This window comes from Oncorhynchus gorbuscha, linkage group LG13, assembly GCF_021184085.1.
Source record: "Oncorhynchus gorbuscha isolate QuinsamMale2020 ecotype Even-year linkage group LG13, OgorEven_v1.0, whole genome shotgun sequence".
NCBI lineage: Eukaryota > Metazoa > Chordata > Actinopteri > Salmoniformes > Salmonidae > Oncorhynchus > Oncorhynchus gorbuscha.
Window position 1 is genome coordinate 40646596 of NC_060185.1, and position 14834 is coordinate 40661429.

At 44.1% G+C, this 14834-nt stretch overlaps 1 protein-coding gene across 4 annotated transcripts in view; it reads right to left on the reverse strand.

Annotated features, from left to right (window-relative positions):
* Nucleotides 1–1274: 1274 nt before the first annotated feature.
* Nucleotides 1275–14834, reverse strand: part of LOC123992869 (multiple epidermal growth factor-like domains protein 6) — a 106848-nt gene continuing 93288 nt past the window's right edge. For 3 of the 4 annotated variants that reach the window (XM_046294465.1, XM_046294464.1, XM_046294463.1), the window contains 11 exons: nt 14396–14524; nt 13953–14081; nt 13240–13371; nt 6806–6934; nt 6378–6506; nt 5434–5562; nt 4681–4809; nt 4244–4372; nt 3371–3499; nt 2988–3116; nt 1275–2548 (listed from right to left, as the gene is read on the reverse strand). In XM_046294465.1, coding sequence (XP_046150421.1) covers nt 2469–2548; nt 2988–3116; nt 3371–3499; nt 4244–4372; nt 4681–4809; nt 5434–5562; nt 6378–6506; nt 6806–6934; nt 13240–13371; nt 13953–14081; nt 14396–14524 — 1373 coding nt within the window. In that variant the 3' untranslated portion in view covers nt 1275–2468. The remainder of the gene's footprint in view (nt 2549–2987; nt 3117–3370; nt 3500–4243; nt 4373–4680; nt 4810–5433; nt 5563–6377; nt 6507–6805; nt 6935–13239; nt 13372–13952; nt 14082–14395; nt 14525–14834) is intronic. The other variant, XM_046294466.1, reaches the window with a different exon arrangement.

A 14834-nucleotide genomic window follows, 5' to 3' on the forward strand; every position in this document is an offset into this window, starting at 1 on the left:
CAACCAAACAAATGGCGCAGGACGACACGTTAAAATGATTTCCCCTGGTGATTTATCGGAGCCGCTTGTTTTGTCCGTTCCAGTTCAAACAACTTGCCCTCGTGTGATCTGACAGAGCACAGAGGGAGAGAGAAGTAGGCTAGTAATCTTGACGACAGCGAAGTGATAGAAATCGCTCTTTGCCGAGAGAGTGGAGTGTATGCTTAATTACAGCGAAAAAGTACCCAGATGCGATCTTACCTTGCAACGGGCTATTTCATCGCCGGTTTCCTGCCTAACCCTCCTCCTAACCCCCTCCTGCTCTGATCACCCTCACTCGGCCATGAAAACCCTTCTCCCACCATGACCACAGTGCTGTGTTGTGTTCAGGCCTGGCACAGTTTAGCACAACAGCCCAGCCCCTGTCTAGCCCAGAGAGATCACAGAATTAGGATTAGGGCTGGCGATGCTGGGTTATACTGGGGGTTGAGAGGTGGATTAGAGATGGGGAGAGAGCTGTGTGATGGAAAGGGTTGGGTATTAAAGATGAGGAGGTGGATAAGGGCTGGGGAATAGAGCCCTCTGTGGCCACCCAGGTCTGGGAGGATGGATGGCCTCTGTGGGGCTGTTTGACTGGAAACAGGTGTGTGTCATCTGAAGATGAAGGCCCGGCTGATAAACATTATTGGAGAACATCTGTTGCTTGTCACAACACGGGTCCAGGCCGAGCAGCCCCCCATCCATCAGCCAGGGGCTTGGTTTTGCGCTCGCGGCCCAGCTCGCACATCACTCACCCGGGGACGGAGGCGGCCGATGTGGGCTGCCTGGTCCACGCACGGTCCAGACACCTGCCCGGCGGCGGACGCTGGAGACGCTCCACTGCACTTGAGAAATGCCTCTGGGGCGGACGTCCCAGCCGCCCGCCTTCCTCCTCTCCCCTCCACCACGACCTCTGCTATGCTCAAGTGCCACCCCCCCCATCACCACCTTCTGACAGGTGTTGTACCAGGTAACGGTCTGGCTTGTTGCTCGCCGCTTGACCTCCCTGGCTGATCAGCAGCGGGCCTGTGCTCCCTGGCCTCCAATCCTCCATCACTGCTCTGTGACAGGCCATCTCGGGACCCCCTCTCCTCCCCACCATCTCCTACCCACTCCACACCCCACTGCCTTGCCTTTCTCTAAGCTCCCAGGCAGAGGACCCAATACCATGCTACACTGCTCCCAGATAAAATGGCCTCTCTCCTAAATCTGGTGATGCGATATTAGGGACAGAAATAACAGACAGATGCACCACATTAGCAAAAAGAGAATTTAAAGAAAAAAATCAAAATGTATCAAAATAGCACCATTTACATAAAGCCTGCCATCAGGCACATAGTACAGTACATGTTATGCGTGGTATGAATTGCAGTATCCTGAGGTACAGTTCAAATGCTTTGTAATATTTTAAAAACCCTTCTACATGAAAATATACTGATTACTTGGCTAAAACAGACTTCTATAGGTCATAGTGGCATTTAACTGACACACTTACGATAACAGACAGTAACAGCAGTAATGAATGGATACGTGGCTTTCCTTGATCCGATAGTACAGTAAGTGATCTTATCAAACACACAACCAAAAGCCATTTCAAAATATATTAACACTTTATGACAAGCAATCAGGTAGACGCTGTCAAAAGAAACCAGTAAAATACAACACAAAATAGTCTCACTGTATACCATATGAGAAAATGACCGAGTGCCATTCAACGGAGAGACAGTACCAGTGGACACTTCGGGAGTGATGGCTGTTGCTCCCATGTCAGTCTGACCAATGACTCTGAGGGTAGGCCACGGGTAAGCAAGAGGAGGGTGCCGGCTTTTGTTCCAGCCCAGCTCTAACACACCTGATTCCACTAATCACCGAATCATGGTCTTTGTGAATCATGTGTGATAGTGATGGTCCGCACACACTGTGCCCCTCCAGCACCGTAGTTGCCCGCCCCTGTGTACTAGGCTGCACAAAGCTGCATTGGGGTGAGGACAGAGATGTTATGAATGTCCAGGAAGCACTTGGCCTGTGGTTAATGACAGGCTAGACCAGTTGACTTGGGGCAGAGGTCCAGTCCTGAGACAATCAGGTAGGGCGCGTTCCAATGTCTACCGCCGAGCAGCACATCAATGTTCCAGGTGCTTGTGTAGCCTGCTGTCTCTCTCTCTAACTAAACCGGCATTCTGCACCTTTCTGCAGGCTCACAAAAAGCCAATGCACATTTCTCAACCAAATGTGTAGAATACAGGTGTAGACATAAGAATACATGACCTTGTGTGTCTGGTCCAGGCCTGAATCACCTTCTGGCTGTATACCTCTGTCCATCTGTACACAGCCTTCCCATGACGCCCCAGGACCCCTGACTGCATATTTAGGGCACCTTGTTCAGTGTTTGAGACATCTGGCGGGGGTATTTGGGACGTCTAGTTTGGGATGTGGGGCCTCCAGTGGCGCTACGAGTGGGAGAGACCAGACGGCCCCTTCAGGGAGGGAGAGAAGCCCAATGCTGGGACCTCTGCAGTCTCTAGTCGTCCTGAAAAGAGAGAAGAGGCAGACAAAAAGACATTTGGCACCTTCTAGAAATCAAAAGCAAATGTTATTCGCCGTTCGGGGAGTTGCTGGTGTGTTGGGTTGTTTGCTGGTCGATCTCCCGTGAGCTGGGCTTGTGGAGGAAACGAAGACATCTTCAAGCCAGACACCCCGCTGGGTGTGGATTAAAATAACTCTCAGAGGCCAGAGTGGCTATTGAGGGAGACGGAGACAGAGCTGAAGGCCTGAGCTTGACACACTTACCGACGCACTATTTCATGAAAACCTGGTTCAGCTTTACAGCTCTGGTCCTGGGTGTCTGCTGTGATGGGCAATAGGTATCACTCACTCACTCATCAGGGCGATGTGTGTGTGTGTCTGTGTTTGCATTTGTGTGTGTGTGTGTGTTTGCATGCATGTGCGTTTGTTTGTGTATACAGTACCTTCTGTGCATGTGGGGCCCAGCCAGGTAACAGGACACAGGCAGCGGCCGTTACGAGCATCACACTGGGCCTGATGGGAACACTGACACTGCAGGGAGCAGTCAGGACCAAAACGATCTCCTCCACAGTCTGATGGACAGACAGGGGAGATGGAGAGAGAAAGAAAAAGAATGACAGAAAAGAGAGGAAAGAGTGACAGAAGAAAGACATAAAGTAAGACCGACACAACGAGAAAAAGATGGAGACAGCACACAAAAAATAAAATGGCCGATTTATATACAGTTATTTTTCTATTGGGTAAAGGTAATACATACACAAAAGGCATATCTAAGATCCAGTACTGTAAGAAACAGAGCGCCGTTGCGGGGTAGAGCAGGTCGTACCTTTTTCACATCTCTGTCCAGTCTTCCCCGGGGGGCAGAGACACTGTCCCGTGGCTGGATGACAGGGGGCTCCCCCGACGCAGTCACATGACTGCTGACAGCCCTCCCCAAACCTGCCAACCTCGCACCCTGGGACAGACACACACAGTGAGATACACACACACACACACGTGTACTATGTGTCTTTTTCCCCCCCTTGACAAACACTCATCACTCTTCTCTTCCATAGCGTGCCCCCCCCCCACACACACACACAGGTCTGTCTCTATTACTTCATTACAGGGGGTAACCTATCTGGCTGTCTTGCAGCTGCTCTGCAGTGCTCAGTGCTCTCCTGCTGGGGCTGAAGTGGGCATGAAGGCCCTCACACTGAGGAGCCCAGAGCAGGCAAGAGGCCACAGAGATGTAACAGGAATGCATTAAACAGCCCGTCTCTGCAGTGGCAGCCAGGAAACACCTGCCTCTCATCAAATAACCACCTCTGCCAACATATGCTCATATTCATACATGCACACACACATGCACACACAATACAGTATGTGTGTAATATGCACACACAATACAGTATGTTTGTAATATGCACACACAATACAGTATGTTTGTAATATGCACACACAATACAGTATGTGTGTAATATGCACACACAATACAGTATGTTTGTAATATGCACACACAATACAGTATGTTTGTAATATGCACACACAATACAGTATGTTTGTAATATGCACACACAATACAGTATGTTTGTAATAATCACACACGTATGGCTTTTCTGTTATTAAAGAGAACTGAAGTGCTGACCTTCCTGTCTCTATATGAGAACAAAGTGTGAATCAGATTGTGTGATCTTCTCCTCTGTCATCCAGTACTCACGTCTCTGACACTGGGAACCATGGTAGCCAGGCAGACACACACACCGGCCCGTCACATGATCACATGTCTGTCCCGCACGGCAAACACACGGACGGGCACAGTTCTGTCCGAAGAAGCCTGAGGGACACACTGGGGACAGGATGACAACACAGGAAAAGGTTTTGTTGTTAGTGTCCCATACAAGAGCACAACCCATCATCACAATCAGGGGCATGTTCAATTGGCATCAAATGTTAGAAAACATATTGAAACAAGGAGGGACTACCAGTAAGAAACGCTCATTTTTTTGTACAATTTCCTTTTTGAAACATTGGGTGCCCACATGAACACAACCCAGCTCTTTCATTGGAAATACAGGGTCAGGAGTTTATCCTGGACAGGTCACATGGTGAGGAAAAACTCCCTGCCCTAACTATAATTACAAAAATCCAACGTACAGTGTTCACAAGAGTGTCCGTAGTGTCCGGCCGTGCAGCTGCAACAGCCAGTGAAGCGGTCACATGTCCCGTTGGTCTGGCAGGGACAGTCCAGTGCACAGTCCGGTCCATATTTCCCCTGGACACACGCTGGACAAACACATATGGTAGAGACATACAGTAACAACAACACAACACTCACAACCAACATACTTTCTGTCTGTATGTGTACCACAGGTGGCTGGTGGAGGACGGGCTCATAGTAATGGCTGTAATGGAATAAATGCAATGGTATCAAACACATAACGTGGATTGCATGTGTTCGATACCATTCTATCCACTCCATTCCAGACATTATTATGAGCCGTCCTCCCCTCAGCAGCCTCCTGTGACTTGTAACTGATACTGCACACATTAACAGTGGAATGACCTAATATCAACATAGAGACACACTGTAAACCAGGCATATGGGAAGTTACTGTGCTCACAGTAGTAGCTACTATTCATAATAACACAAGTCTTCATTGTGTTTGTCATGGCTGTTGGGTCATCGAACATTGTTTCCATGTTGTAACAAAGAGAGTAACAAAACTTTAACTTCAACAAAGCAACTTCAAGAACATGCAGACTTGTTGACAATACTCCTACAGGATAAACTAATGTAGTACTGAACCACAATTAAACTCCGCTGACCCTTTGCCCTGCCAGGCTACTTTTAACCTAACGTTATACTGACGTTATCCTGATGTTGTGTTGACGTTATCCTGAGGTTACCTGTCTCACAGCGTGGTCCCGTCCAGCCCAGCCCACACCTGCAGCTCCCGTCCCTGGGCTCACACAGCGCCCCGTTCTGACACACACATGTGTTCCTGCACTGCAGGCCATAGCGCCCCCTAGGGCAGGCTGGAGGAACAGCAAGGCTTTAGATAGTAGTAATCATCATCATCACAGCACAACCAAGGCCAGCATGACATGTAGTTCTGTTCTTTAGCTACCCAGCCAGCAGTGAGCCTACCACACAGTTAAACATACACACACAAACAGCAACATACAAGCACACGTTTATTTAAGAAACAGTTAATTAGCGAGATGGCAAAGTGGTCTCCCTTGGCAGCGATATAAAAGAATAATCATGTTTCTCTGGGTAATTTAGATTGGGAAAACAATAAGCGAATAACTTTGATTCCCCTGTTTATTTATTTGTTTCCTCGCCAACGCCATCGACACGGAACATGGAAAACGAGCTACTTATAGGTCTCTGTAAACATTCAACACAGGAACATAAGCAGTGGCACGTCCACAGACGTATGGTGCTCACTAGGAGAGCAGAGTGCTTACGAACACCATCGTCTGGAATGGATGGAAACTCCCGTTTGCAGTCCAGAGGAACTGCTGATAAACGGCCAGATTAGGGAAACTCAAGAACCCTACCTCTGTTCTCAAGGAAAATAAGAGCCTCTGATTATTGATACTTTTTTACTGAGGAAATTGAGAATTCGTTAACTAAATACATATTGAAAGCTAATTTGGTTGGTTGGTTGGTTGGTTGGTGGATTCCCAGTTGCCAATCAGACTCTGTGTTCTTGATGAGATCATAGCCTGCTACAAACATTTACTGGTGCATGACAAACAGTGACGGACTGGGACCAAAAGCTGGTCTTTACATCCTCAATGGCCCATAGACATAAGGTTAGTTATGAGGTAAAAGTAATTATTACCTTGATGGCAGGACTGCCCGATTTTGCCTGGGGCGCAGATACACCTCCCAGTCACAGGGTGGCACTGCCCTCTCTCCCCACAAGAACACAGACGGGCACAGTCCTTCCCATAGCGCCCAGCCGGACAACCTGTCAGTACGAAGAAAGACATGAAGGCACCATTCAAATGATTTCAAAGTGCAGCATCTTTTCTTCCTCCCTTCCTTAATGTAATCACTGATTAGGAATGACTCAACAAGTGGAAGAGGCGTGACGGAGCCCTCGCGTTCATCTGTCTAATCATGTCTAATCCCAACTGTCTTTAGACTGATTCCTAGCAGAACACTCTGTATATCTTTATTCTTTATAGAAGACTCTGATTCATAGTCAGAAGATGACTTGTCAAAGACTGTTCATTTTCACCCACGACAGGTGTGCAGCAGACTTACCAATGCTGCAGTCAGCTCCTAGGAAGCCAGGTGTGCACTCACAGGTCCCTGTTTTAGTGTCACAGCGACCGCCATTGTTGCACTTACATCTGGCCTTGCAGTTTGGCCCATATGATCCCTCTTGACACACTGGGGTAGGGAGAGAGAGAGACAGAGGCTGTTTTAACATTTTCAAGAGGTTCTCAAGAGCTATTGAATCTCGAGAGTCAACACTGTTGGGTAAACTTGCGAAATGATGACGTCTTGAGTGCTCGTCCGACAGAATCTTCTCGTTGACCTCAACACAACACAACATACTACAGTATAAATGGTAATAACAAATACAACGTTTTTGAAACAGCTGAAATGTATAGACATTTTTATATATTTAAAATGTGTTTTATTTAGTTTGCAACTAACAGCCTGTTACTTTCTGAAATTGTCGCAGTAGTTGCTGCCTGTCAGCTGCACTGAGCCACATAAAACTATGGAAGCCCATTCCCCCCACCATTTTTTATTATGTGTCATCTAGAATAAACATTTGACAACATATTAACAATTCCCTATGTGCCTTCGGAAAATATTCACACCCCTTGACTTGGTCCTCATTTTGTTGTGTGACAGCCTGAATTTAAAATGGATTAAGTTGTGAACAAAACAAACGTCACTGGCCAACGCACAATACCCCATAATGTCAATACCCAACGCACAATACCCCATAATGTCAATACCCAACACACAATACCCCATAATGTCAATACCCAACACACAATACCCCATAATGTCAATACCCAACGCACAATACCCCATAATGTCAATACCCAACACACAATACCCCATAATGTCAATACCCAACACACAATACCCCATAATGTCAATACCCAACACACAATACCCCATAATGTCAATACCCAACACACAATACCCCATAATGTCAATACCCAACACACAATACCCCATAATGTCAATACCCAACACACAATACCCCATAATGTCAATACCCAACACACAATACCCCATAATGTCAATACCCAACGCACAATACCCCATAATGTCCATACCCAACATAATGTCAATACCCAACACACAATACCAATACCATAATGTCCCCATAATGTCAATACCCAACGCACAATACCCCATAATGTCAATACCCAACGCACAATACCCCATAATGTCAATACCCAACACACAATACCCCATAATGTCAATACCCAACACACAATACCCCATAATGTCAATACCCAACCACAATACCCCATAATGTCAATACCCAACACACAATACCCCATAATGTCAATACCCAACGCACAATACCCCATAATGTCAATACCCAACACACAATACCCCATAATGTCAATACCCAACGCACAATACCCCATAATGTCAATACCCAACACACAATACCCCATAATGTCAATACCCAACGCACAATACCCCATAATGTCAATACCCCATAATGTCAATACCCAACACATACCCCATAATGTCAATACCCAACACACAATACCCCATAATGTCAATACCCACAATACCCCATAATGTCAATACCCAACACACAATACCCCATAATGTCAATACCCAACGCACAATACCCCATAATGTCAATACCCAACGCACAATACCCCATAATGTCAATACCCACACAATACCCATAATGTCAATACCCAACGCACAATACCCCATAATGTCAATACCCAACACACAATACCCCATAATGTCAATACCCAACGCACAATACCCCATAATGTCAATACCCAACACACAATACCCCATAATGTCAATACCCAACACACAATACCCCATAATGTCAATACCCAATGCACAATACCCCATAATGTCAATACCCAACACACAATACCCCATAATGTCAATACCCAACACACAATACCCCATAATGTCAATACCCAACACACAATACCCCATAATGTCAATACCCAACACACAATACCCCATAATGTCAATACCCAACACACAATACCCCATAATGTCAATACCCAACGCACAATACCCCATAATGTCAATACCCAACACACAATACCCCATAATGTCAATACCCAACACACAATACCCCATAATGTCAATACCCAACACACAATACCCCATAATGTCAATACCCAACACACAATACCCCATAATGTCAATACCCAACACACAATACCCCTTAATGTCAATACCCAACGCACAATACCCCATAATGTCAATACCCAACGCACAATACCCCATAATGTCAATACCCAACGCACAATACCCCATAATGTCAATACCCAACACACAATACCCCATAATGTCAATACCCAACACACAATACCCCATAATATCAATACCCAACACACAATACCCCATAATGTCAATACCCAACACACAATACCCCATAATGTCAATACCCAACACACAATACCCCATAATGTCAATACCCAACACACAATACCCCATAATGTCAATACCCAACACACAATACCCCATAATGTCAATACCCAACACACAATACCCAACACACAATACCTCATAAAGTCAATACCCAACGCACAATACCCCATAATGTCAATACCCAACACACAATACCTCATAAAGTCAATACCCAACACACAATACCCCATAATGTCAATACCCACACACAATACCCCATAAAGTCAATACCCAACACACAATACCCCATAATGTCAATACCCAACACACAATACCCCATAATGTCAATACCCAACACACAATACCCCATAATGTCAATACCCAACACACAATACCCCATAATGTCAATACCCAACACACAATACCCCATAATGTCAATACCCAACACACAATACCCCATAAAGTCAAAGCAGTAAGTTAATAAGTGTTCAACCTTTTAGTTATGGCAAGCCTAAATACGTTCAGGAGTAAACACTTGCTTAAAACACTTTGGATGGTGTATAAATATACCCAGGTAACTGCTCAGGGATTTCACCATGAGGCCAATGGTGATTTTAAAACAGTTACATAGTTTAATCGGCTGTGATAGGAGAGCACACTATTAACCTAAATGACAGAGTGAAAAGGAAGCATGTACAGAATAACAATATTCAAAAACATGCATTGTGTTTGCAATTAGGCACTAAAGTAAAATTGCGAAAGATATGGCAAAGAAAGGAACTTGTCCTGAATACAAAGTGTTATGTTTGGGGCAAATCCAACACATTACCGAGAATCAAACAGAATAGAGCACAGGCAAAATCCTAGAGGAAAACCTGGTTCAGCCTGCTTTCCAGCAGACATTTGGAGACAAATTCACCTTTCAGCAGGACAATAACCTAAAACACAAGGACAAATATACACTGGAGTTGCTTACCAAGATGACATTGAATGTTCCTGAGTGGCCTAGTTACAGTTTGACTTAAATCAGCTTAAAAATCTATGGCAAGACTTGGCTGTAAATTGCTGGCTATCAATTGATCAACAACCAAATTGACAGAGCTTGAAGAATTAAAAAAATAAATAATATGCAAATATTGTACAATCCAGCTGTGCAAAGCATTTAGAGACTTACCCAGAAAGACTCACAGCTGTAATCACTGGCAAAGGTGATTCTGACATGTATTGACTCACGGGGTTGAATACTTATGTAAATTAGATGTATTATTGTTTTATTTTCAAAATCTTTTTACATTTTCTAAATTTTCTTCCACTTTGATCTTAGGGTATATTGTGTAGATCGTTGACCAAAATGACAATTAAAACAATTTTAATCCCAGTTTGTAACACAACAAAATGTGGAAAAGGTCAAGAGGTTGAACACTTTCTGAAGGCACTGCACGTTTTTATTGATTGCTACTAGGGCTGTGGCGGTCACAAAATTTCGTCAGCTGATGATTGTCAAGCAAATAACTGTAGGTCTCACTGTAATTGACCATTAAGTAACATAAACAAATTTAGCATCTCCTGGCTTCCAAACATAGCCTACAAGCCACTGATATCTAATAGTCTAATAAATACATGTAATATAGCCTACACCATCACAATAAATCCATTATTTATTTTAGACAGGTCTAAAGAAACATGATATGAAGAAAATGTAGTCTCTTTCAGAAGAACAGAATTCCATACTCTGAGTTGTCCTGATCTGGCTATGCCATATGGATGTCAGCTTTAATTTTTTTAAACTAGGCAAGTCAGTTAAGAACAAATTCTTATTTACAATGATGGCCTACCCTGGGCCAATTGTGCGCCGCACTATGGAACTCCCAATAACGGCCAGTTGTGATTTGAACCGGGGTGTCTGTAGTGAGGCACTGAGATACAGTGCCTTAGACCGCTGCGCCACTCCGGACTGCACTAGTTCATTTAGCAGACAAGATTTGCTTAGAATTCCATGGCATTATTTTATATTATATTATAGTATGAAGAATACAATTAAAAAAGGTGAATAAAATAGAAAGGATATTTTCTCCAAACGATTTGAGGGAGTGCGCACATGCGGCTATTCTGTTTTGACCGGTTAACAAAGAAATAAGATGATTTGAAAAAAGTTGCTCTGATTTGTTTTTGCACAGGCAATACACTTTGGCAGTCTCTCATTCACAATTTGAGAAGCACTTGATAATGCCTCAAATTTCCCGGCGGAAATCCCCTTTGTGTGGCCATAATGCACCCTAAAAAACCCATGCCTTTTGCAGCACTTCTCCCTGAGTGCTGCCTGCTCAGAGGCATTTCTCACTCACGTGATCTGGTCTTTCTCACAGGCTACAAGTGAAGACAGACATATCCGGACGCAACTATGAGCTTCCTTATCCAATTCCGAGGTGCATATTGAAGATATTGGAAGAACTGTCCACGTTTACATTTCATCAGCCAACAAGATGAGTAGGCCTAAAAAACAGCAAAAGCACTAGCCTATGACAAGCTACTATCCTCATAGTACAAAAGTTGTCCTATTATGTTCTGTGCGAGAAATAAATATTCCAAACAGTCTGGGTCAGCTGTGGGATGCGATTAGATCCCAAATTAATACAACCACTAGCATCAACAAAATGTTTTTTTTTTTATCTGAGGCTTACGCAACAAATCAGAACGTTTAGCTTAAAATGTTGACAAACTATTTGTCTATTTCTTCCCATTATAAGCGCAGCGATGCGCAGGTTATAAGCGTGAATGTTCCATTAGTGTGAAAACACCACTATCAAAACGGACCACAAACGTGATTATGCATGTAATGCTTTTATTATAAAGGTAAAAATGATGGTGAAAATGATCTTCCCCAAACCTGAAACTCACACGCTGCTCATGTCCTTATAAAGCAGATGAATGTGCTTAATTCTAAGAAGTTTTTTGTCCACTTTAGTTGTGATACAAACCTTATCAAAACATATAGGCCTATGGGCTAGGCTGCATGAGGTGATGTCAGAGTGATTAGAGGGACAATGGAGTGCTGAGTACCAGGCAGTTAGCAAGTTTGGTAGGCTGCTAATGATCATCAGCAGCATCAGAGCTTGGAGAAGCCTAATTTCCGTGACTAAACTGTCAATTTGTCACATGTTACATTTCATGCTCACATCATGCTTACATTTGTGTTTGGAGCTCATTATCAGTTATAATGTTAGCCAGCTAAATGTGCATTACCTTTCGCTAAGAGCTCGAGGAGCATCTAAACCCTGAACAATGCCTGATAGCTATCTCTGTCTCCCAGGCTGTGTGCCACAGCCAATCGCATGCAAGCAACAACGCAGCTAACTTGGCTAGTCTTGTGAGTGAGCTAGCTAGCTAGTTGGCTAGGTAGTCTTGTTAGCTTTCATCCCACCTTGCACAACAAAATATGGAAAAAGTCGAGGGGTGTTAATACTTTCTGAAGGCACTGTATGAGTCTGGAGATTATGTCTAAGGATAACCACACAAAATGTGGTGAATAAAGATGCTTCTGAAGCTTAGAAAAATGTGTTTGCTAGTGGGAAGAGTCTGACTTTCAGGGAAACTGCAGTTAAAGACAAGGACACTGACTTTTAAATAGCGATTTAGACCCAATCACCATCTCTTCAAAGTAAGTTACTACATATTGTTGCTGCGTATTATTCTTTATGAATTTGGCTTTTAAATTGTGTATTTCAATAGAGTGGGTATGATAAACTAACAAACACATGTAGATGTATCATCTTTTTGACATTTTAATTTGTACTTTTTGAAAATACTAATGTTAATGGACCAAAATACAAATGAATCACCAATCAGAGTTTAAAGTTACCACAACCATAAATTAACCCGGAGCTATTTTTAGTTTGTCCTGCACGAAGAAACAAAGAGTGAAAGAGACAAAAGAGAGAGCGAGACAGAGAAAGTGAGACAGGGGCAGACAGACAAAGACAGACAGAACACTTATTCAAACTCAGTCTTTGCATAGTGCACTGCGATTCCATTGTTGAAGCCACAGAATAATTGAAAACAAAAATCTGTTCACAGCAGTAGACTACCCAACAGTAGTCACTACTTACTGAGTTCACACCGGTTGCCGTAGTAACCAGGTAGACAGGTACACCTTCCAGTGACAGGGTGACACTGCTCATGGTCCCCAGAACACTGGCACATCTGGCTACAGTAAAGACCGAACATACCTGATGGACACGCTGCAGGAGACACAAGCATGTACAATAAGGACGGGAGGAGATGGACATAGAGGTACACATGCGCGCCCACACGCATGCACACGCATGCACACGCATGCACTACAACACTCAACATGGTGTATGTATGCTTGTACATGGATTTCCAAACCCAATCTCTGTTGCAGACATAATATAATGTAAGCACTCACATTCAAATACCCATTCACACTCAGACAATGCAGTAGTTTACAGACTCAGATACTCACACAAGGGAAGATAAATCTATGAAACAAACATGTTTTTTCTCTCCCTCTCTCTCCGCTAAAACCACAGCACTTACTGAGGCAGCGTGTAGGACAGATAAGAAACCACTCCAGACTAAAGAGGCAATTACAGCGCTGTCATTATGCAAGTCTGCCTTCCAAATGCCCTTATCCACCCAGGAGACAAAAACAATGTCTCTTGTTTTACTTGGCAACCCGAGTGTAATGTTTATCAGATGTCTGCTGAGTGTGTGAGGGAGAGGGGGGAGAGGAGAGGCGGGATGGTGTGGGGTGTGTGTTTTAAAGAGAGGGTGGTACGTGATAGTGATGTGCTCTTACTCTCCTCACAGCCGTTCCCAGTGAGACCAGCAGGGCAGCCACATGTCCCAGTAACGTGGTGGCAGGACACCCCAGACGGACACTGACACCGCTGGGCACAGGAAGCACCGTAGACCCCAGGCAGGCAGGCTGGGGCACATCAGACACACATTCATCACTAACTAAGGTATATTCACTTTAAACAGTGAATAGTTTATGTGTACAACTGTCTTGTTTAAATAAAGATGAACCCTCCTTATAATGACAATTCGTGATTTAACCACAAACTGAATGTATCTATCTCAGTCCCAGGTATGTATTCAAATAAACCGGATGGATTTTAAAAAGTAACGGAACATTTTTTTCTACGGTAATTGACCTCTCATAGTAAAACAAAATAATGCATGACTTGATGTGTTGTTTCCAAAGTGGCCCTTTCTGGCCCCTGTCCAAGTCACACTCACGTTTGTCACACCGGGCCTCTCTCCATCCTGGGTGACATTCACACCTGCCCGTCACATGGTGGCAGCTTGTCCCGTGGTCGCACTCACACCTCTGCTCACACCCTTTTCCATGGAGACCGTCTGGGCACGCTGCAGCACAGACAAATGGGTGGTGTTCAGTAGGGCACAACGTAGAAATATGTTTTAGAAACGGTCTGAAAACGAAAATCTGTGTTCTTATTGGACAAGTACAGGTAGGACTTTTCCATTTTATTATGTTTCAAAACGTTTTCTCCCTTCAGAACATGACCCAATTGAGGAAAGAGGCATTTCAGTATATCTCAATAGTCATTAGTGGCTTTCTTTCCTCAACTCCTTTCCTTCATCAACACTGATCTGCAAGAACAGGGTAGCAAAAAACATATCTCTACATTGGCTTCTGACAGATTGCTTTCACCGA